At 61.2% G+C, this 23042-nt stretch overlaps 2 protein-coding genes and 1 long non-coding RNA gene across 7 annotated transcripts; 1 reads left to right on the top strand and 2 right to left on the bottom strand.

The window, feature by feature from the left end:
* The first annotated feature begins 700 nt into the window (after window positions 1–700).
* On the top strand, window positions 701–9126 carry LOC106739436 (uncharacterized). Of its 3 annotated transcripts, none has more exons than XR_002086755.2 (5): window positions 701–1066; window positions 1226–1297; window positions 2293–5926; window positions 6813–6911; window positions 7868–9126. It is a non-coding gene; the product is annotated as an uncharacterized LOC106739436 (long non-coding RNA). The 3 variants fall into 3 exon arrangements; XR_002086754.2 differs by having other exon boundaries at window positions 705–1297; window positions 2293–2555; window positions 3670–5926; XR_002086753.2 differs by having other exon boundaries at window positions 707–1297; window positions 2293–2555; window positions 3984–5926.
* Window positions 9127–11237: 2111 nt separating this feature from the next.
* Window positions 11238–17390, bottom strand: TRAPPC14 (trafficking protein particle complex subunit 14). The gene is made up of 11 exons (XM_014607866.3): window positions 15821–17390; window positions 15632–15727; window positions 15330–15459; window positions 15101–15187; window positions 13944–14064; window positions 13666–13813; window positions 13191–13273; window positions 12934–13097; window positions 12664–12848; window positions 12358–12551; window positions 11238–11794 (listed from the first exon to the last, which is right to left on the bottom strand). Exons 1-11 carry the CDS (start codon window positions 16214–16216, stop codon window positions 11641–11643), a joined length of 1758 nt encoding a protein of 585 aa, XP_014463352.2. The 5' UTR covers window positions 16217–17390; the 3' UTR covers window positions 11238–11640.
* A 100-nt stretch (window positions 17391–17490) lies between these two features.
* GAL3ST4 (galactose-3-O-sulfotransferase 4) lies at window positions 17491–21104 on the bottom strand. Of its 3 annotated transcripts, none has more exons than XM_019496260.2 (4): window positions 20996–21104; window positions 19678–19794; window positions 19213–19522; window positions 17491–19136 (listed from the first exon to the last, which is right to left on the bottom strand). In XM_019496260.2, exons 2-4 carry the CDS (start codon window positions 19785–19787, stop codon window positions 18306–18308), a joined length of 1251 nt encoding a protein of 416 aa, XP_019351805.1. In that variant the 5' UTR covers window positions 19788–19794; window positions 20996–21104; the 3' UTR covers window positions 17491–18305. The 3 variants fall into 3 exon arrangements, with proteins under 3 accessions (XP_019351805.1, XP_059573865.1, XP_019351806.1); XM_059717882.1 differs by having other exon boundaries at window positions 17491–19112; XM_019496261.2 differs by having other exon boundaries at window positions 19678–19791; window positions 20996–21103.
* Between the last annotated feature and the right edge of the window lie 1938 nt (window positions 21105–23042).

The raw sequence follows: 23042 nt of genomic DNA, 5'->3' as shown, positions 1-23042 counted from the left end.
TTCTGTAGCTCACAGTGAGTCCATTGGCCTCACTTGGCCCAAATGCCTGTGGTGCTGGACAGGGCAGAGACCAGCTGCCCCCACTGGCTCCAGGTGCTGTGCACCTTTGTTCGGAGCCGTCCTTGTAGGAAGGGATTCGGTGCTGACTCATCCTTGTGCCAATGCAGGGACAAACTGTCTGGCTGTTGCCCTTTTCTCCTGGGTACTTCCTCTTGCTCACGAGCCCGTTACTAAATTTTCCCTTATTTTGTCATCTGCTCGTTCTTGGGTCCTGCTCAGTTCCCTAGCTGTCCCTCTGACTCCTCTTTGGGCCTCTACTCAAAAGGGGGCTGGGTAGAACAGCACTTATGGTTCAGGGCTTCTGCATTGGCAGTTCTCAGCAGCACCTGTTTGCCCCCAGGGCCAGCAGGAAAAGGCTGCGGCAGTGATGTGGGTACCAGAGTCCTGCCCATGAGAGAGGAGTGAGGTGCACCTGCAGGCCTGGGGTGGGCAGGGGCTGTGGGTTTGGAGTGAGGGGCCCCCTTGCCTACGCTGGGGGTCTGGTGACTCCTGCTCAGGCCCTGCACAGCCATTGACGGGGACCTGGGGCATCTGGGTGCTCCATGGGATGAGTGGGGCCAGGGTGGCTTGTGCAGGAAACTGAGAGGGGGGGGGAAAGGTTAGTGGCCAGAATGGGGGGAGGGTGGCCTGGATGCCTGGGTTCTTTGGGGGGGGGTGAGAGGAAAGCAGAGCAGGGGGTGATGACATTCTCCTCTTGGGGGAAGGGAACACCAATAACATCCTCTAGCCTGCCCCAGTCCAGGTGCAGCCCAGTCCCGGGAGAGGACCCTGCTATGGTCTGGGAGGTGGCGAGATGGAGGAAGGGGAACAGAGCAGGGCATGGGACGTGGGGACAGAAGCCCAAATGCCTGGGTTCTCTCTTTTCTGGGGGGGGACTGCAGCACCCCGATCTCTCCCACGTAGCAGGAGGTACCTGGGCAGCACAGGCTGGAGTTGCCTGTGCAGGACAGGGCCAGGGAGATGCTGCAGGGGGACACCTAGTGCCTGAATGGGACCAACATCCCTGGTGAGTTTGGGGAGGAAGGCGGATGGGGACTGGGGGCCTGGATGCCTGGGTTCTCGCCTGTCTCTGGGGGGTGAGCACAGGGAGGCTGGGAGCCCGGATGTCTTGGTTCTCTGGCCAGGTCTGTGTAGGGAGCGCTCATCCTGCGTCTTTCTCTTGCAGAGACCAGAGCTGATCCCAATGATGGGGAAGCTGAGGCTTCAGCACAGAAGAAACATTTCTGTGTATTCATTGGTAAGCCTGGGGTTGGGGGCTGGGCTGGGCCAATGCTGTTGCTGGGACCAACCCCACAGGGTCCTGGCTGGAGGGTCTTGCCCCTCTGCTCAGGGTCAGGGATTTGCCCCCTGCTTAGCCTGGCCCAGCCTGGGGGGTTCCCCTCCTGCAGTGGGGGCATGGCCTGGGCTCTCTGCAGCAGGACATGGTGTCTGCGGTCCCCCTGCTGTCCCTGGGACAGGGGCAAGGCCTCAGGGTGCCAGCCACTGTAGGAAGGGGCTGGAGGGTGGAAGTGTCTGGGCTGCACGGGGCTGATCTTGCTGCCTCAGGCAGGGGTTGGGCTGGACGTACCCCTGGGGTCCGTTCCAGCCCGTGGCTTGAGGATTTGGGGTGAGGAGCCCAGGTGTCTGGGAGAGGGGGTGCTTCTGTTGCACCTGCTTCCTTTCCCAAGTTTGCATCGCAGTGCTGGTTTACTGGTGCCATCTCTGGTAGTACGGCTGCGTGAGACACTGCAGCAGAATGACACCCTGGTGTCTTCCTCCGGTCCCCGTAAGCAATGGGGGGGCCTGGGGTCTCTGCCTCATGGGAGCTGCTCTAGTATTTTTCTGGGTCAAAAAGAAGTGGAAAGGAAGAGGTGGTGTTTCCTGAGGGGCCTTGAGCCTGCGGCTGAGCACCACTGTGATGAGTCTAGGTGTAGGAGCAGCTAGAAGAAGCCAGAGGCTGCTCTGGGCTTTGCTTGCTCCTCTCTTTTACGGCTCTGCCCTGGTTCCGTGTGCCTGGGGCATTGCTAGGGAAAAATAGCTTGCCAGAAATATTGCGGGGCTTAGGGACTGTCTGGCAGCAATGTGGGCAGCTGCCTGTCTCACTCCAATGCTGACTGGCAGGGCCTGATCCAAACCCCGTGCACAGAGCAGTCGTCAGCACAGTGCTGCCTGTTCCTTGGGGCTGCCCCTGTGGGAGGTGGTAGGGAGCACTGGCATCTGGCCCTGCTAGTGCTGACCCCATCACTCTCACAGGCTTCCAATCCTACTGGCATTTCTACACGGGGGTGTCGGACCCCGGCCTGATGTGTGCAGCTTAACCCACAGCAGTGATGTGGACAACCAGCAAATCCTCCACTACGACAGCGGGACGCAGACACAGGAGCTACCTGGGGGCTAGGTGCAGGGGGCTGTTGGCCCAGACTTCTGGGATGACAAAAGCAGGGCCTTGTGGGACTGGCAGGGGGGATTTTGAATGAACCTGGCCACACTGCGGCAGTGCTACAAGCAGACCAGGGGTGAGTGTGAGCAGGAGGCCATGGGGGACCCTGGCTCTGAGGGTGATTGACAAGGGTGTGTGGGAGGCACCTGCCCATCAGCAGCACAGGGTGGGGAGCCGGGAGGGTATCACATTGTCTTGTGTCTGGTCTGTGTGTCCCTGCAGCCAGCTCCTCCCTGCCATTGTTTCGGCAGGGGTCCTGGGATATGGGCCAGGAGGATGGTGAAGGGGCTGCTGGTCTCTAGCAAAGCTGGTTTGGGCACTGGGCCTCACAACAGGGCAGGAAGGAACAAGGTGATGGGAGGGGGTGTTGCGAGATGCAGAGAAAGGGACAAAAGGAGAAAGTGGGGGTGGGGAGGGAGGGAGGCAGAGAACAAAGTGGAAGTTGATCTCAGGGAGAAGGACCAGATGGACGCCTGGGCATGTGAGGGCCATAGCGGGCAGTGACTGGGGGGTCTCAGACATCCATGCAGGGGGAGTTGTAGGGTGCAGGGACCAGGCCCCATCACCCCTGGATGCAGGCAGGGGCTGGGCTGAACAGGGACCAGCCCTGGGGGTACCTCTGGGGCCGCAGAGTCGGATCGCTGCTCTGGGCAGCTGCAGCAGCCATCGCTCAGGCTCTGCTCCTGGGTCTTGCTGCCACAGAGGGGAGTTCTCAGCGCCTCGCTGCTTCTGTACGGAGAAGCAACATTTGGCTTTCCAGCCTGGACTCGGCCAGGCCGGTCTCACCTGCCCCTTCCTCCCCCGACCTCCCCTTTTCCCTTTCAGGGGCTGTTCCCACCCCCTTCCCCAGACCTGGGCTCCTGTATTCCCAGGGTGCATGGGGGCCATAGTTGTGTCCCCTCAGGGCTGGGCCCCTCCAGTCCCCGAGAGGGGTTGTGGGCTTTACAGGCCGGCGCCCCCCTCCACATAGCCCAAAAGCTCCCTTGGAGCTCCCTCAGATGCTTTCAGGCATCGGGGCAGCTATTTTGTCTCAAAGCAAAACTTGCTCACAAATACAGGTGGAGCAGACCCAGCTCCACGTGGGTTTTTTGAGTGGTTCTGAAGTGGAAAAGTTTGGGATTTGCTGATTCTTCTGGGAGGGGAGGTATGAAGCAAAAAGGGAAATCAGTGAGCATTCATCTTGTATACAGGGAGCTCCCAGAACATGGAGAACAGAAAAAGCAATTGAACATTCCCAGGGAGTGCTCAACTTTTTACATCATTGGGATTCGAAACTCCAGTTCTCCTATGCTTTGTGCGTGATTGAAAAGGGAGAAGTCTATATCTCATTGAACCATTCAAAGCAACTAAAACTAAAAGCTGCTTGCAACTCTGCATTATTTTGCTTCTTGTGCTTGTCCTGCCAAGAGAACATAAAATCCAAGGGTAGTTCAGGTCCCTTTCACACACGCCTTAAGTCCAGGTTTCACTGTTGTCAGGTACTAATAATGTACCTTTTCTTTAGCTTTGCAGAATGGCAAAGAGACTGTTGAGTTTGGACTTTTTCTGTTCAAAGAAGGCTGAAACTCCAGCCCCGAGCACAGGCAGTGCAGTTCTGAATTCTGGTACCAGAAGCAGCTACAGTGAGAGTGACCCTCTAGATTAGGTTGCCACATTATGCACAAGCACTTGTAGAGATGTTAGTATAGCTTCCAGCAGCAGAGGCCCTTGTTTTGGGCCAGATGCAGCTTTGTAATATATTGAGGAAGGGCCGTATCAGCCCATAATTGTATTCCAGGCACTCTGTCTGGCAATAAAATAAGAAAATTCAGAAAAGAATGGTACAGTGATCACAAATGGCTTGCATACAGTGTCCATCAGGATACAGCTTTCTGTTTCTGTGGTTGAGCATTTGGCAGTTCCCAAATGGGTGACCAAGCATCACAACTTGACAGAGGAAAAAAAACAGTGGATGAAAACTGAGCACACTTACAAAGTGCATCACAGACTGTGTTTTGTGCTCGCCGAGGCATACCTTTTGAGGGAGCTCATTCCACAAATCATGGAAACTTGTGGGAATTGATGAAACTGCATAGTGAAGACAACAAAGTGATTCAGCGGTTTATGATTAACCGAGACAAGTTCTTCACCTACCTACACAGCTCCTGTCAAAATGAAATGCTTGAAATTATGGCTTCAAGTCCCAGAATTCAATAGTAAGAGAAGCAAAGGAAGCTGGAGTGTTTGCAATCATTGCAGATGAGCCAATGGATCTCTCCAGGCATGAAAAAGTCATTCTTACACTGCGATATGTAAACCAGTCCTTTTGAAGTATAAGAATGATTTATTGGCTTCTATAGGATGCTGCAGACGGTGCTTCACTTGCCATGCTGATCAAGGCTGCTTTGTTAGAATAAATAGTCTTGGAAAGAAGCCAATGAGATACTGCTTCTTTTTCTGGCGGACCAGTAACTCTTAAACCGCTCAGTGACATGTGATGGAACTGTCAAGTCGAGGCTATCAAAGCTCTTTTAGAAAATTTTGATGAAGTAGTTGAAGCGCTGGATGAAATCAAACATGGGGGGTTCAAAAGCTAGAGTTAAAACTTGTGCACTTTGCCTGCAAGACTTCAACTTCCTGTAGTGCATGCTACTTATGAGGAGAGTGCTTATGCAAACCAGTCACCTACCCAAACCTTTTCAATCAAAAGTCTTTTCATTTCGTAGAGCAACAGTGATGGCTAAATCCACAGTGTCTGTACTTCAAAGACTGAGAAGTGAGGAGTTTGCGTCCCAAGTATTCAACAACCCTTATGAACCTTGCCAGAAGAATGGGCATCCTGGACCTTGTGTCCCTCCATAAAAGGGTTGTTCCCTGAACACTGGGAGAAGGGGAAATGTCCTTCTTTGAGAAACCAGAGGACTGTTACAGGACAGAAATACTATACAGAGCTTTGGACACCCTTATTAGTGACATGGAAGATGGCTTTGCTGGGAATGACCTAAATGTTTTCAAATCCCTGGAAGATGTTCTCTCTTTTGAGACCCCGTCAGAGGAAAGCATAGGCACCATTTTCAAAACTTACAAGATTGCTCAAGAGGATTTGCAGCCTGAGATCAACGTGTCTTCCAAACTGAAATGCATGGCAGCACTGGTACGAGTAGCAAAGTGGAGTGCCCCCCGGCTTGAAAGAAGAATGAAGTTATTTAATAAAATGTCACTGCTTGATACCCTTCCAAATCTGGGAAACCTCTTTGCACTTTACCCAACTGCTCAGTTACTACGGCATTAGTAGAGAGAAGCTTTTCGTCACTGGCAGCTGAAAAAGTACCTGAGGGCTACGATGACAGATGCTCGTGTTTCTAACCTGGAAATACTACAGATTTAAAAAATAAACTATCAACATACCTGAAATCATTGCACAGTTTGCCAGCAGAAAGGACCAATGTCTACAATTCTTTTAACAAGGTAAGTAACAGGGGGCTGACTCCTTAAGTATGGGAAGTGTAAGGTGGGGGGGGGCAGGATCTGTGACAGGAATGCTAGGTGCCCTGCCAATTTAAGACGCAGCAGGAAGTTGCATGGCAGCCTGTACATGCTTTGGCTGCTCATCAGGTCAGTGGAACCAACCAGTCAAAGAAAGAGCTCAACAGAGCTTCCCAGGGCACAAAGCTAAGTACACACTCTTTATTCAGTTTGGTTTGAATTTGATTTGTGAGTGTGACTACAAACATAGCCAGGATCCTGTGGTCCAGCTGCCTGGAGGGCCAGGGTTCCTGTTAGTGGACCCATGGCCCTTCCCTAGGAGCAACAGCCAAGTGGTCATGGAAAGCCAGGGGAACATTTCTGTTCCTCTGACCCGACGCACTAATCTTTGCCCTGTGCAGACAGGATGACTTATGTGAATGCTTTGAGATGGTGCTGTTACTCAGTTTATTGTCACAGAAGTATAGGAGTGGATAATGGGGCTTTTGGCCTGCCCACAGATTGTGCCCCCCAGACTCGGGAGGCACCAGTTGCCTGCAAGTGCTCTACAAAGCAGTGCATGATGAGTGCAAAGCCCCCTCCTCTCTCTCCCCTACCCAGTGCTGTGTGGCTCTGCACAGAGCAGGCCTGTGGGCAGATGGCCTCATCCCGCCCCACGCTGCCTCCCCGTAGCTGCTGGGTGGTGCCAGGGAGGCTGGGCAGAGCCCTGGGTCTCAGTCCTGTCTGGGGAGTCACAAGGGCACCCATCACCCTGGCATATGCATGTTCTTGCCAGCAGGGGCTGTTGTGTAGCACTGGGAGCATTGGGCTAGCGGGGACCTGGTCCCTGCGCTCAGGAAGCTCTAATCCCCTCTTCCGTCTTTGTCAGCCCGCAAAGACCCAGTGAGCCAAGCCCCAGAGCATGAAGCCCTGGTGAGTTAAGCCTTGGAGAACAAAACCTTGGAGACTGAAGCCTTGCAGAACTCCGGTGAGCATCAGCATGATGGCTTGAGCCAGGGGAGGATGGCTGGGGCCTGGGGCGGTGGGTAAAGGGGGTGCTGTGGGCTGGCCCCAGGAAGCTGCCTCGGGGCAGGGCAGTCTTCCTGTGGGTCTCTCAGTGCCCTTGGATTTGAGGGTTGAAGAACCAGGCTAGGGAGGGACCGTTGTCATGCTGGCACTGTCTATACCCTCCATGCCCAGGTGCCAGCACCGGCCTGGCCAGGAGCTTGGTGGCTCCTGTGGGTGGGAGGCTGCTGTTAGCATGCGGATCCTTGGCCTGTAGGGGCTACCTCACCCCTGTCCCATCTCCCATGGGTTGGGATAGGGCTGTTTCCTGGGCTGGGGTCAGGTCTTGCCCTGCCTCCTGTGCAGATGGCAGCTCTGGCTGCATGTGGGGCCACGGGGCAGCTGGCAAGGCCACCCCCTCGGTGCGAGCCCTGGGGCGCAGGGGCAAGGGGTCTGCCCAGGGGTGTAGATCCCTGGTCAGCACCTGGCAGCCAGCACCTAGTCCCTGTGGCTGCAGGGCAGGGTCAGTGCAAAAAGCTTCTGACCTCACTGCCAACAGCTCCTATCTCCCTGGGCCCCCTTGGTGCCCCAGGGCACAGGAGAGCGAGTGCCAGGAGAGCTGCATGGCTCGGTCTGTGCCAGCCCCTTTGCTCTTGGGGGAGGGGGGCAGAGCAGGGGTGTCTGTCACCGCCCCCCTCCCCTCACCCAGGCAGCCTGGGCTCTGGGCCTGCGTGTTCCGGGAAGGGGCTGCAGCCTGGGTGCTGCCGGGAGCAGAGCTGGCGCAGCGCAGGGCACCCAGCAGTGGGGGGTGTGTTGAAAAGAGGCATCTCCTCTCCTTGGTGCAGGGAGTGACCCTAGGTGGAGCCAAGCGCCAAGTCAGTGCGCGCCCAGTACTGCTGTCCCTCTGACTGCTACATCTCCTGTGTCTCGTTCCTACAGTTTAATGGATCCCCGTGGAGCCTGTGCAGCCTTCGGAGGGGCCACGGAGGAAAAGGAACAGCACAAAGGAACGTGCTACAGCCCATTCACACCTTCACTTCAGCCCTGATTTAGCCTGAGTGCGCACTTATTTTACCCTTCCAGGTGCCTTGACAGTTGCGGGGAAGGAGGTGGGATTTGGGTGCTCCTTGTTGCAGGTTTGGGCCTGAGTCTGTCTGTCTGTCTGTCTGTCTGTCTGTCTTCTAATAAAAACAAAACAAGTAGAGGTGAGATGCCCTCGGTGATGATTCTTACCAGGCCGACGGGCTGTGCCTGGGTCATGCTCAAGGGCAGCAGCACTCAACTTTTTGGCCAGCTGAGTGGTTGGGGCCATCTGCAGCCATACTGGGCTCTGGGGCCTGGCCCCCGCCCTGCACGTGCTGGGGTCAAGTCCGGGGGGGTTGTGCACCTGTCCTGCCCCCCTGTGTGCCAGGGTTCAGATGCTGCTCCCCTACTGGCACTCTACAGGTTGTAGGAAGTGTCATGGGCTGGATGCCCTGGCACTGCGGGCCAGAAGTCACTCTCCCTGCCCTGGAGCATCTCGGTGTCGAATTTTTGCAGGGCTGTTCAGCGTGTGCTGTTGCTTTGTGCTGCTCCAGCTTGCTCAGTGCACAGCGCCTGCAGCCTGGGGGGACCCCAGGATGGCCATGGGCACAGGACATACAAAAGCCTGACGTAAAGCAGCTTGTGATCTAGCTGGGTGCCTGGACAGCCCCATTCAGGGGCACTGGCAGAGGAGGCTAAATGCTCTGATCTTTGGCAGTGGATGCTGCTTTGGACAACGCACACCTTTTTTCCCTTTTCTTCCTTCTTTTTTTTTTTTTTTTTTGAGGTTGGGGAGGTGGGGCTAAGTGAGGAGAGCTTAAGAGTGCAAGGCCTTTTTTTTATATAATTAAAATGAAGTGTACGTTTTGTGTCTGTATGCTTGCTTACAACTCGAGCATGGTTAAGGTATTGACTAAACCTTCCAAAATCCCTGAATAACACCTGAAGAAAATCATAGGCAGGTTATTTTTCACTTGACCCTTTTTGGGGCTTTGATTCACTGGGATTACTTGGCTTCTGAGATGGCAAACTGGTACTCCTCCATTCTGGATGCAGTGAATTCAGTTCAATTGTCATTATTATATCCATGCTCACCTTTTTTTTTTCTCTCCACATTAAATATTAAATTATAATATGTTGAGCACTGTTCTTTTAAAGGTAAATAATATTTTTTACCTAAGTGTTGTACTGAGTTCTTTGAAAATAAATACACACTGCAATTACAGAAATAATGACCCAGCAAAGAACGGCTATTTCAGCTAGTTGGAGAATAAATGTGCACCAAGGTTTGGGCTCAGACATGTGCACTGTTGGGTTTCTCTCTCCCTGGCCCCTGGGCGGAGGTCTCTGGGGCTGGGCAGGGCCTGCAGCAGGGTGGGGTTAGGGTGCTGGAGTCCCCTGCTCTCTGCTATCCCTGTCCCTCTGGTGAGGCCTGTTCTGAGTCTGCCATTGGCTGTGGCCCTCCTGCAGCCTGTGCCCAGACACGGAACTTGCCTTGGGTCAGGGAGTACCAGGATGGTGCCTGGCTGCAGGCAGCAGGTCTGTGCAAGGACATGACCCTCCTGCCAGCCAGCCCTGAGCAGCCCCTGTGTTGGGACCAGAGAGCCAGGCTTAGAGAACAACTCCATGTCCTGGCACGAAACCCCTGGCACAGCCCAGCCCTGGCTCCCAGCCACCTGCTGCCCCTCCCCTGGGCAGTCCCCATGTGCAGGTAACTACAGGGCTCACAGTAGTGGGAACAGACCAGTCCCCCACCAGTCCTCCCTGCTCCTGGCTGCCTCTTCTCCCAGCACCCCCCCCCCCGGACAGATGCCTACTCTCTGCCAGGCTACAGCCCTGCTGTGCTGCAGGAGCCTACTTCCTTGGGCGTGGGGTCACTTCCAAGCTGCCCCTGTCCCAGGGAGTGGTAGGGCCTACACGCTATGAGCTTGGCCTTGATCCTATCACTGCCCTCCAGCACTGAGCTGTAGTCAGCCTCTGCACCATTGCCATGGGATGGGCAATCACTAGCACCATGTAGCCCTGCTCAGCATCGCCATGGGGCTCGGGGGAGAGCAGACACTGCCAGGATGAGCCGGGGCTCCTACTCCTAGCCCAACAGCAACTCCTGCCCCTCGCCGTGGCTTCGCTCTCCATGTCCAGCGTGTGCACTCACAGACCAAGAACTGGGTCCTGTAGGCACATACACCCGTTCTTCAGGTTCCCCGTCGTGCCTGCCTCCCTCACCGCGGCATAACCCACCCCTGGTCCCCGGATCCCAGGCTTGTACTTTCTCTGGCTCCCTTGTCCCAGCCTGAGCTGCCCCCGTCTTGCCCCTTCTCGGGCCAGAGCCATGGGCGGCTCACCCGCCAGAGGGGCAGGCAGGGCCCACTCCAGGTTCCAGTGCTCTGAGGCAGCAGGTGTGGGCAAGGCCTGGCACAGTGCCACGCCACCGCTGCCTCGGTGCTGAAGCTGTGCAGTCTCCAGAGGCCACAGCCTTGCGGACACCTGCGCAGAGCTAGCCATGGAGTCCTGCATGGCCATGGCCTAGCCCAGCCGGGAAGGATGAATCCTACACGCTACCCTGGTGTTGCAGAAGGAAAGTCCTTGTTCTTGTTTCCTGTCGCTTCCCCACAGCAGCGGGTGCCCCTGGGCCTGGTGTCTGGGACATGGGGAGCAACAGCCTCCGCTCCAGTGGTCCTCACCCTTCCTGGGGTTCAGAAACCCCAGAGCTGCGGGGTCACATCCAGCCCAAGCCCTGGCCCAGGCAGGATGGGCTCCGTGTGAACCTGGCCAAGCAAAGCTGTCTGAGCTCCGAGCAGTGACCCTCTCCCCAACACCGCCCGGGCAGCGCCACGACCCCGCCGCAGGGACCGGGGCCAGGGGGTTGACCTATGCCCCAGCGACCCCTGGCTCAGTCAGGCCCCTCAGAAGGGGTGCGGTGCAGACCCACTGGAGCTGCCGACGTGCCCCACTGCTTCCTGGCAGGGCCTGGCTGGGGGATGGGGAGTGCCTGGAGCACAGACACCCCGGTCCTCCGACCTGCCCCAGGCCCCAGTCCCCCTGAGCCCCCGGCGTCACTGCTGGTGCCTGGGACCCCCCAGTGGTGCCTGGCCTGTAGGGGCGGGGTCAGGGGTCGCTGCAGGCAGAGAACGGGACCAATGAAATGATGAGAAGTCCAGGCCACTCCCATGAGCCTCTGGGGTGGGGCAAGAACAACAGTCCACTCCCATGAGCCTCTGGGGCAGGAAGCTGCCCTGGCCCTGCTCCCATGATGCCCCCCCCGCAACACGGAGCCAGGCCCAGACCGCTTCTCCGCTCTTTATTCCCAACAAATAAATAAATAGCGCAGGGCCCGGGGGGACAGATGTAAAGTGCGGTGGGAGAAAGGGGGGCAGGGATGGGAGCCCCCTCCCTTGGCAGTGGGGGTGGGGGTGGGCAGCTGCCCCAGGGGCTTCTGGGAAGGGGGTGGCAGCTTTGGCAGTAGGGAGGGGGCTGGGCAACATGGGTGTAAACAGCAACGGGGCCCTGATCTTGGGGGGGGGCCAGGACCCCCCAATCCGGGGGGAGGGGGTGCGGGGCAGGGATTCCTCCCCCATCGGGGGGGCAGGGACCCCCAGGCCCAGCCGGGGGGCCTGCGCTTGGGCCCAATTCTGGCCTGCAGCCCTGGGCCGTGCGCCCACGCGGGGTTGGGGGCCAGGGTTCGGCCCTCACGTAACCGGCTCGACGACCAGCACCTTGCACTCGCGCTTGGCGATCTTGTCCAGCGACAGCACGGCCTTGTCGGGGGGCAAGTAGAGTGGGCGCCCCACAGGCGAGCCCACGGGTGGCGTGATGGCGCGGCGCTCCATGACGCTGCCCGACCTGGGGAGAGAGAGGGGTTAGTCACACTCCTGTGTCCTGCCCCCTTGCCACTGTCCCCCTGCGGCCTTCCCATCGGACCCCACCCTCAGCTTCAGCCCCCCACGGCCTTCCCATAATCCCCTCCTGGATCCCCCAGTACTGGGGATACTCCCAGCCCCCACCCCCACTCCAAGGGGACAGCTGATGCTGTGATTGGCAAGTGGAAGGGGAGAAGCCAGGCTGGCCCCACTTCCCAGACCCCGCCCCCTCATCAGAACCCCACCCTCTACCCCCACTGCTCCCCCCAGCCTCATAGACAGATTGGCAGGTGGGATGGGAGGGGCCAGGCTCTGCCTCCAGGATATGATTGGCAGGTGGGATGGGAGGGACCAGGCTGAGCCCCACCCCATGACATAACTCCACCCCCCCCAGCCCCGTAGACACTGATTGGCTGGTAGAGGTGGGAGTGACCAGGCTGGGCTCCCCCCCATGCAAGACTACCCCACTCCCTAAAGGCAGGGATTGGCAGAGTGGGTGCAGCCAGCCCCAGGCCCCGCCCCCTCCCGAGGCCCCACCCCTGGTACCTCATGAGGTGGGTGCGGGAGGGCTGCTGGTGGGAGAAGGACTGGGACCGGCCCAGCCCGGCCTGGTGCCGCTCCACCAGGTCCCGCACAGCTGGGCTGCTGGGGCTGCTCTTGCGCGACACAGGCCGGGCCTCAGGCGGCGGGTGCGAGACGCTGGCCGTGAACTGCAGCTTCAGCTTCATGTGCTGCGACAGCTGTGGGGGGGCGGGGGGGGGGGCGGGTGAGGACCCAGGCGTCCAGGGCCGCAGCGCCCCCTGCTTTCACCCCCAGCCCCCGTCCCCACAGAGAGCCCAGGCGTCCAGGCACCTCGAAGAGGCCGGAGCGCAGGGCCTGGAAGGCGACGCGCACGGTGAGAGCGCTGCCCTTGCGTGAGTGGCCGAGGCGGGCGAGCGGCGTGTGGCAGACGAGCGAGTCCAGTGCGGCCTGCGCCGCCCGGCGCCCTGGTCCTGATCCTGGGCCGGGCGCCGATCCGGGCGGCACCTTCCCTACACCTTGAGGGGGAGAAGCAGGAGAGGGTCAGGGCAGGTGGGAGCCCTCTCCCCATCGACTCCGCGCCTTTCCTGGCCCCACTCCCACCTGCGGCCGCGCCCTCAGGGGTCCAGACAAGTCGCACAGCCAGGAAGTCCTGCAGGTCATTGAGCAGTGTGTAGGTGACGGTGAAGCGTTGCCGAGGCAACACAGGTGACTCCACCGCTGCTGTCATGACGAAGCGCGGCCGCTCCAGCCGGATGCTTGGCAACCTGTGCCAGGGGGACTGGGGGGTCATGGGGGGGTCACTGGGAGGTCATAGAGGGGTCACTGGGAGGTTGCAGTGGTCACGTGGGGTCACTCACCGGTAGTGCGTGTAGATGCTGCTGGTGAAAGGTAGCTTTGGCGTCGACCACTGTACCACGGCCACCAGCGGCACCTCCAGCCCCTGGGGGTAGGGCCAGGCCTGATGGACAGCTCCCAGGCCCCGCCCCCAGGCCTGTAAAGCATCCCTAGAGCCCTACCCCCCAGCTAGGAGCATCCAATGTGTAGTCCCACCCCCAAGACTGAGTGACAGCTGTATAGCCCCACCCCTGACACACCCATGCCCCTAGGTAATGACTGAGCTTAGTAGCCCAGCTCCCTCTAAATGACAGCCCTATGGCCCCACCTCCAAGCTATGAGTGACAGCTCAGTAGCTCCACCCCTTGAGTGACAGCCACACAGCCCTGCCCCTGATTATGTGACACCACAGTAACTCCACCCATGCTATTAGTGACAGCCCCATGATCCCTCCCCCAAACTGGCAGCCTCATAGCCCCACCCCCAAGCCCCGCCCACCTCTTTGGCATCAGGTGGGGGCTGCTGGGGTGCGTGCAGCTGGAAGAGGAAGCTCTGCTCCTCCAGGGCCCGCAGTGCACAGGGGGGGGCGGCGCCGGCCCCTGGCACCCGGCAGAAGGCCCCAACTGGCACCTCCCCGGAGTGGTGGCTGCCGGGGGAGACGGAGGTGAGCCCTGTGGACCCCCAGGCCCCCATGATCCTGGAGGGGGTCAGAGACACAGGGAAGGGCACCTCACAGCCCCCACAAACAGCTCAGCGCCCCCCCTCCCGGGCCTGACCAGACATTGTCGACGAGCAGCACGGAGCCATCGGGCATCACGGGCAAGTAACTGGCGTTGAAGTTGGGCAAAATCCGCACATCTCGCACCGAGATCTCCTCCAGCGATGACCGGTTCAGTACTGGGGGACAGTGGGGGGAGGGGGTGAGGGGCAGCCACAAACCCTCACCCCTCCCCATGCTCCCCTGTGGCAGGGCACTGTTGGTGCCTGCCACTTTAAGGGCTGGCACAGGCAGCAGCCAGGTGCTCGAGTACAGTGGCCATTTTGAGATCCAGGATATAAAGGGTGAAGCAGCAGTTTGCTGTTGGCAGCCCTGTGAGAGACATCAGCTGGTGGAGCTGAGGCTCAGGAACAGCTTGGTGGCAGGAGCAGGAGCTTATTGGGATGTTTTGGAGGCTCCTGGTCCTGGACATGACCTAAAAGTGCACCCTGCTGGGGATGGGTGGCCTGGTGGGGCTCCTAGTGGCATGGGAGCCCCCAGGAAATGCCAGGCAGGTTACCTCCCCAGTGAAAGGCAGGTCGAGGAGCAATAACCCCAGCCCCCACAGCCAGGTGTGTAACCCTGTAGCAGGGCCCGAGAAGGCGGACCCATGTAAGAGAGCATGGGATAGTTGCTCAGAAACCTGATTTGAGGCACCCTCGACTGGTCAATGCTGGGGCCGGACCCGAAGGGTCAAAAGGGCTGGGGGCCCACCGTGAGGGACGGGCCAGAGCCGGGGTCCTGGGGCTCTGACTGGCCTTGGAGATGTGGCCAGAGGTCCCGGGGGGGGCCACACCGAGGGGGAGAAGAGTGTGGGGAGCGAGGCAGCCCAGAATTAGGGCGGAGTAGGCCACCTGACTAGGAGGAATCTAGTTAGGATCCAGGCTAAAGGGTTATGGGCCCCAGAGATGTTAAGAGCTTAGATACCACCTGCGAGGCATGGCCTGCGGTGTAGGGGAGGTTTCGGAGCCGCAGATAGCACCCCCTGGCATTGGAGCAAGAAATGGGCGGCCTCCCACGTGGGTAGCATCTTAATTGCTTTCCATCAAGGCGTAGGACACGAGAGAGACAGGCGCTGAGCTCAGAAACAGCTGGCTGCTCACCTAACCAGCGTCAGGAAGGCCCCACTGTTACACCCCCCATGACCAAGTGTGGGTCCCCTGGCCCCCGCCTCACCCTTGAGCACGGTGAGGTACTTCCCGGAGACGCTGAGCTGCCGACACTTCACCACGGGCGGGGGCAGCACGGTCAGCATGGTGCTCACTGCAGGGCAGAGGTTAGAGGGCAAAGCCTGAGCGGGCTGCAGGTCGGGAGTGAGGGGCACCGACGGGGCACCACGGAGCACAAGGGGGGAGGGGGCACGATAGGGGCCATGGAGGTACCTGGGAGGGCACCGAGGACCTACCCTGGGCCTTGAAGGCCCCCTGCTCCTGGCGGAAGAGCTGGGCAGGCGCCCGTGTCTGCAGCAGGCTCAGGTACCCACAGTCCCGCACCTCGGGCTGCTCCCGGTCTCGTTTCCACACGGTCACCACGATCTGGGGGTGGAGGGGGTCACTATGCAGGCAGCCCCCCTGCTGGCGCCCCTCGCTCCCAACCTGCAGCCGGCGCCCACCCGCAGCCCCCCGCCTCCGCCCCAACCCTCCTGTCTCTCCTGCCCCTTCCCCAGGGGCCTCCATCGTGGGCTCCCCGGCGCTCTCCCGCGCCGACCTTAGCCTTAACGGTGCCAGGGGGCAGCTTGTCCAAGGAGATGGTCAGTGGGAAGATGACCTCGTCGGTGCAGACGATGGGGTCCTCGACCGGCATCTGGGAGCAGGGGAGACACGGTGGGGGGTCAGAGGCGCTGGTGCCCCGCGCCCCCGCCTTGCAGCCCCTCGCCCGCCCCGCGCCCCCACTCACCCCCGCGCCCGGCCCGGCCGGCGGCCCCTGGCTGTGGGTGAGCAGCGCCCGGCAGTCCCGGAAGACCCCGGGAGGCGCCTCCCCTTCGTCCTCGGCCGGGGGCTCCCCGCCCCCCTCCTCCTCCTCCTCGGCCCCCGCCGCCGCGCCCCCGCCGGGGCTGACGCTGGCCAGGGCGGCCAGGGAGGCGGCCAGCTCGCCCCAGGGGGGCCGGGGAGCGGCCCCGGCCCCGGCCCCGGGGCGGCAGCGCAGCACGAGCAGGAAGCGGACGGTCTCGCCCAGGTAGAGGTGGTTGCGGCGGGGCAGCGCCCGGTAGCGGCCCGGCTCCCCCGCCAGCAGCTCGCGGGCCGGGAAGGGCACGGCCGGGAAGTACATGAAGTACTCGCACTGCGCCTCCATCGCCGCGGGGGGCGGAGGGGCTCCCCGGTCACGTGGGGCGCGGGGCAGGGGCCGCCGTAGCCGGGCCGGGCCGCGCCGAGGGGGGCGGGGGGCAGGCGGCGAGGCCGAACGCCAGGCGCATCGATGGGTGACAGGTGACAGCAGGCAGCGCGGAAGAGCTTGGAAACATAGATGGACGACACGCTGCGCATGCGTTCTGGGGTAAAGCGCTATCCCAAACCTCTGGGGAGGGGGACAATACTCGGGGGAAGGGGTATGGAGGCCCCACTCCCCGCTTTACTCTGGGCCCGCTACTGCACCCATCCGGGGCGCTGCATGGCCGTGTCTGAAATCGGCCACTTTCTTAAACCAAAGCTGGGGGAGACCCAGCCCGAATGCGCAGCACAGAGCCGGCTCCCAATCGGGCGAGGAAAACGTCGATGAGAGGACAAGAGCACGTATGCGTACTTTCGTATGGGCGACGCATCACGTTTGCCCATGAACGGGCAAACCAAGCACGCATGCGCTTGGCGGGGACAGGCTCATCAGCTGAACACTGAATGTATCGATGCGACGTGGTCATTGCGCAAGCCTAGTGGTCTGAGTTAAAATATATCAATCGCCGAAATTGTGGATTGGTGCATGTGTCCTGGCAGCCCGGGCACGCTGCCAAGTGCCGGAATCATTGGTGGGTTTCCTTGGTTACACTGGCAGTGATACAGGAAAACCGAAGCTAGCGAGTCGCGAGTCTCGGTGCGCGTGCGCACCAGGAACAGGCGTCAGAAATCGACGACCAGCCTGAGCACCGAAAGTATCGATGGGCAAGACCAAATGGATATGGCAAAGCGGGGCCATGCGCCGTGCCTGGGTGACCCTGCGGGGCCCAAGAGCAAGAAGCGCTCCTGTGTGGAAGACGCCGGTGCCCGAGGCACCCCAGGAAGCCGGCGAAGTGGTTGGAAGAGCCCAGTGTCAAGGGGGGACAGCTCCTTTGGGCGAGACCAACTCCGTCAGCCGCTGCCCGTGACCGGTACTCCCAGCAACCAATCACCGGTTGCTATAGCGCCTTGGTGGGGGGGAGCTCGTCTGGACTCTGTACCTGACAGACAAGCCCAGGCACCAATCCCCGCCCAGAGAGGGCGCAGCTACCGGGGAGGGTATTCTGCATGACTGGCAGGCCCCGCAGCCCATCGCCCCTCAGGGGGCGTGACTCGCTGGTAGATTGACAGCCCCTGGATCCAGTCCGCGCGTGAACAAGGCAGAGGCGTTCCCCCTTCCCCATCACTCACGGATTCCGCTCGCGGGCTGTTGTCGCTTTATTGCAAGTCTCTAAAAAAAAGTGGTTTTACCATTAAAAAAATACGTTATTTTCATAGATACAAAAGCTGGCCGAGGCGGGTCTGCTGCCCCGCGCCCCATCAACACCTGGGGAATAAATAGGGGGCGGAGGCTGCGGGCGCGGGGGGTGGCGCAAGGGGGTGCGGGTCGTGAGCGCGGGGCACCGCAGGGCCGGTGGGGCAGTGGTATGACCCGTGTGGACGACCCCACTTCTCGGGGCGGGGGGCGGTACCCGGGGATTGCCCCCTTCGTCACCCCGAGGCTGTATGTACCAAGAGGGCCCTATGGCGCGGGGGGGTGCCCCCCTAGTACCGGGGCTCCCGGAATAGGACTGCACCATGTGCCTGGCCGCGGGGTGTTCCTACCTGTAGTCTCCCGGGTGGGGCTGTACCACGGGTTGGTCAGTGGTGGGGGTGTGCCTGCTCCCTGGAGTCCCCCCACCTCGGCTGCACCCTATGATGCATGGGGTGGGTGGTCTGGTACCTGGAGTCTCCCATGCTGGACTGGACTGTGTGCCTGGCAGGGGGTGTGCATGGGGGGGGTTGTCCCTGGGGTGGGGGCTGTACCATGTGATTGGCTGGGGGGGCTGTTACCTGGGGTACCCAGGGTGGGGCCGCACCATGTGCTTGGCAGTGGGGGGAGGGGTCCCTGCTACCTGGGGTAGCCAGGGTGGGCCTGTACCACATGCCTGGTGCATTGGGGGGGCTGCTACCTGGAGTCCTGGGGTGGGGCCGTACCATGTGCCTTGGAGAGGGGCATTCCTGGGGGGTCCTGCCTATGTAGGGTCGCTGGTGCTGTTGCCCCCAAACTGCCGGCGGTCAAGCAGGTCCTTGTACTGCAGCTCCGGGGTGACCATGCGGGCACAGAGCCGGCGCTCCGCAGGGCCCAGCCCAGCCCGCAGCTCGTAGCCCAGGATCTCGGCTCGACCCAGCTGCAAGGGGCGCAGCTGGGGGTCCCCAATGCGTGAGGCCGGCACTGGGCCCCCACCGGCCAGGCAGTGCTCAGCCAGCTCTTGGCGCCGGCCCCGCAGCCGGGCCACGTCCCGCGCCATGCGCTCCCGCCCATAGGCCTCCACCCGGGCCCAGAAGCTGCGGTTGACATGGGTGTAGAGCTGCCAGTCCAGCTCATTCCAGGCCCGGAGCTGGGCGGCCAGGCCAGGGGCCATGGCGGGGCCCAGTGCCCGGCGCCCGTTGTGCGGGAAGGTAGCCACGTCATCCTCATCCCAGCACAGCGCCTCCTGCAGCAGCACCAGCGACTCATCGAAGTGCTCGGTCAGCAGCACCAGCCCGAAGGTCCGGTCCAGTTGCGCCAGCGCCGCTTCCACAGTGGCATCAGCCTTGGTCCCGGACGCTGGTGGCACCGGGAGCCCGAAGTCGAACCAGAGCAGGTTGCGGGCGTAGTGGTTACCGCGGGCGGCTGGGTCGTAGTAGCGCTCCGGTGCAGCCGCAAAGTGTCCCAGGGTTCCAGCCCGGCGGAAGGCGGACACCACAGCTTGGTAGTAGGAGAAGGCAGAGGCCGCCAGTGCCGCTGGGTCACGCACGATGGAGAAGTAGAAGCTGTCAGCCTGCATCACCTTCTGCACCTGTGGGGGCATCAGCGGGGAGGGCTGAGGAGACACTTCCTCCCCAATTCCCCAGCCTTCTCCCTCACCCCAATACCCCATCTCTGACCCCACCACGGACCTCGGGCAGGTTGAAGCGCATGTGGTGGCAGAGGATGTCGTATGGGGCCCCCCCTGGGCGGTGGCCCTTGATGTGCCGTTCCTGGAAGGGCAGGGGGTAGCCAAGCTGGTAGCGGTGTGGCAGGGCGAAGCGCAGGCCCCGTGCCTCCCCGAAGCGGTGCAGCAAGTTTACCACAGTGCTGCTGCCTGTCTTATGCGTCTTCAGGAAGACCAGGTGCTGCTTCGGCTCACAGTCCCGGGGGCGTGGCGAGGTGGAGAGCTCGTCCCAGGACAAGCGGGGGGCATGTGGCTGCTGCTGCTCCAGGGGGGCTCTGGGGGGGAGAGGGAAGTGGTGAGACAGATGGACAGGCAGACAAAGCCCCCCCAAAACTGGACACTGGTGGGGCCTTTCCTAGGACCCCGTGCGCACACACACAGAACCCACATGCCCAGGGCACAGACACGCAGGTGGGGTGGGGGGTCTGACCTGCGGTGGAAGGGGCCTCCCAGCAGCTGCAGGGTGAAGCCGATGGTCATGCAAACGGTCAGGGCGACTCCGAGCACCCGGAGCCGGCAGCACCTGGGGGGCAGCCTCATCCTCCTGCTGGGCAATGTCGGGGGGCAGGTCAGGGGGACCCAGGTGTCAGGACTCCCAGCCCCCGCCCCCCCCCCCCTTGCCCTCCAGCCCCCACGCTCCACCCAGAGAACCCAGGCATCCAGGCTCCCATGGTCCTAACCGCTCCCTCAGCCTTGCTGGTGCCCTTCCTCTTGACTCTCAGCCCGTTGCCCTTTTCAGCCCTGCCAGTACCCCTCACTCCCAACCCGCATCCCGCTGTCCTGCCAGCCCTTTCAGTGGCCCTCACTTACAACCCGCAGCCCCTTGCCCTTCACAGCCTTTACCTCCTGCCTCCCATGGTTCCCTCTGTCCCCAACTCTGGCCCTCTATGTCCTGCCCCCACCCTGGCCTCTCCCTTCTGAGCACACACAGCCCAGCCCCAGATCTGAGCCATAAAATTAAGGCATGTGGGAGGCTCAGGAGCAAGGGTGGGGGCAAGGGCCCCCCCCCACCTTCAGCTTCCCATCCCGGAAAGATGAGACATCTGAATGGGATGTTACCATTTCCAAGCCCCTCCCAGGTGGGACAGACAGACAGACAGACCGACCCGACCGACTGAATGCAGTGACGCACCCGGCCCAGGCCCTTCCATTGCAGTAGCCAGGTGCCCCTCCTGACCCACAGCCCCCTCCCCCCCAGCTCTACCGAGGGCCCTCACTCCTGACCCACAGCCCCCTGTGCCCCCCAGCCATGCTGGTGCCCCTCACTTCCAACCTGCAGCCTCCTGCCTGCCCAATGCCCCTCACTCCTGACCCGCAGCTCCCTGCCCTCCCAGCCCTGCACCCCCAATGCTCCAGGACCTGGGAAGCACCAGGGGATGTTGTGCTGGAGGGGCTGCAAGCTCTCTTCTGCCCCCCCACCTCACCAAGGTGGTCCAACCCACAGCCTTTTGCCCCCCTCCCCACCAGTGCTTCCCTACTTCCAACCCACAGCCCCCTGTTGATGTCCCTCACTGCTAATCTACATCCCCCCTGCCCCCCACCTCAGCTGGTTCCCTTCCCTCGGGACCTACAGACCCCTGCCCCCTCCAGCCCTGCCGGTGCCCCTCACTCCCGACCTGGAGCCCCTGCCCCCTTCCCCCCCCCCACCAGCCCTGCTGGTGCCTCTCACTCCAGACCTGTGGGGCCGGGCTGGTCACATACGGCTGGGGCAGGGAGTTTAGTGGTGGGGGGCCCAATCTGGCACTTACCCGCGGGCCGGGGCCGGGGGGGTCACGGCGCTGCCTGCATCCCGGCAGGTCCTGTCTCACTCGCTCTGGCCCGGCCCGTGCGCAAAGTTTTCTGCGCTGCCTTTGTCTCCTCCCCGCCCCCCCTCCCAGGGCCGGCCTGCCCCCCCTGCACCCCCAGCTGGTCCCCGCCCCCCCCCCGCTGAAGCTGTCAATCATTTTTACACTGGATGGGTGGGATTTCAGCCCCTGAGTCCTGTCTGGACTCCAGCACACCCTTGCACATACTTGCCCATGCCTGTCCTTGCCCGCAGCCCGCACACACAGAGCAGACACACCCGACACCGTGCACACACATGTGACACGTCGGTGCATAGTGCTGGCTGCACAGAGCACACTACACATGTGCGTGTGCCACTGAGGCCCACACTGCTCCGACATGCGTGCCCAGTCCCCACTGCCCCTGTATGCGCATGTGCACACACACATACACACGTGCGTTCTGAGACTCACTATCCCCATGCACACATGCACTGCACAGATCTGCTCTGCACAAGTGCGTGAACATATGTGCACACACGTGTTCTGGGACCAGGTCTCCTCCCTGCACACGTGAACTACACAGATCCACTCTACACATAAGCACACGCAGCAACACGCTCTGTGCACACACGGGTCCCAGCGGGGACTTGGACACACTCCCAGGCCCGGGTCAGTGCCTGCAGCTGCTGTAGCCGGACACGCGCGGCCCCCAGGGACCTACCAGCTGCAGCCAGCGCTGACTCAGCCCTGACCCGACCCCGCACTGGCTGCGGGTAAGGGGAGCCGAGAGGCCCATCCGGAACCAGGGTCTGAGGAGGGGATTCAGTGTGGGTCTCCTCTGCCCCAGTGCCTGCTGTGCAAGGCAGAAGGTGTTGCATGGCACATACCTGAGATGCTGCCCATGGCCCAGGGGCACAGGCCTGGCTCTGCTTCAGCCTGGGGATTTCCACTGTCCCTGCAGTGCCCATGGCCTGGGCAGAGAGGCAGCTGGCTCTGGTGGGGAGTTGGGGGGATGCAGGGGTAGGGAAAAGCGGCTGGCTCTCGGGTGGGCATCAGGACTGGGTAGAATAGGCCCTGGGATGCGGCTGGCTCTGGGGTGGGTATTGGGGGCTGGGTAGAACAGAGCCTCTTGCTCCATGCTGTGATGCAGCTGCCTTGGGGGGGGCAGGCATGTTTGTGTGCATTTTAATCGCCCTCTGATTTTTCTTTCCTTTAATCCACTCTGGGATTAGGCACAGGGGCCTGGGGGGGCAGGGGCTCTGTGAAGCTGCAGCCCCCCCCCCCCGTAACTGAAATCTGTCAGCCCAACATGAAGGTGGGGGGCCGGGAAGGGGGTGCCGGGACCCTGGTCATCCCCAGGGCCCTGGAGCCAGGGTTGGGGGTGGACAGACAGACATAAAGGGACAGATTGGTGTGCAGACAGACAGAGAGATGACGAGCTACAAGGACAGCAGGCAGACGAATCCACAGAGATAAACAGACAAGTAAAGGTGCAGAGGGATAGGCAGACAGACACATGCATGGAAGGACAGGCATGCAGTGGCCCCTGACCCCCCCATACTCCCTACTCCCCCCCCTTTCAGAACCTGCCTAGAACGCAGGCGTCCGGGTGCTGGTGCAGGGTGGGGGCTGTGGGCCGGGGAAGTGGGGGGTGGGGGTTGTGTGGGACAGGGGATGTCCCCCCAGCCATGAGAGAACCCAGGTGTGCTGCCTGCCCCCAGCTCAGGGAGCCCTGCTGACTCAGCCCAGGTCCCTGCCAAGCATGAAGGGGTGACCCCCCCCCTCCTCCCCGGGGACAGACTTCACAGAGAGGAAGCCAGACATCCTGCCTGGGGGTGCAGCAGGGGATATGGGAAGCACTGGGGGATGGATGCAGCTTCCCCCCCATTAGGGACAGCAGGACGGGGGTGGGAGGTTCTGCATCCAGACCCCTTTTCTTGTTCTTTCTGCAATAAAATGGTTCATTTACTGAAGCCCCTGGCTCTGGCCTCAGTTCCTTGGGGGCGGGGGGGGGGGGGCTGGGGGCATT

This window comes from Alligator mississippiensis, chromosome 15 (genome assembly GCF_030867095.1).
Source record: "Alligator mississippiensis isolate rAllMis1 chromosome 15, rAllMis1, whole genome shotgun sequence".
Taxonomy (NCBI): domain Eukaryota; kingdom Metazoa; phylum Chordata; order Crocodylia; family Alligatoridae; genus Alligator; species Alligator mississippiensis.
The sequence above is the reverse complement of the archived record's forward strand: the minus strand, read 5'-3'. Positions and strand labels throughout refer to the sequence as shown.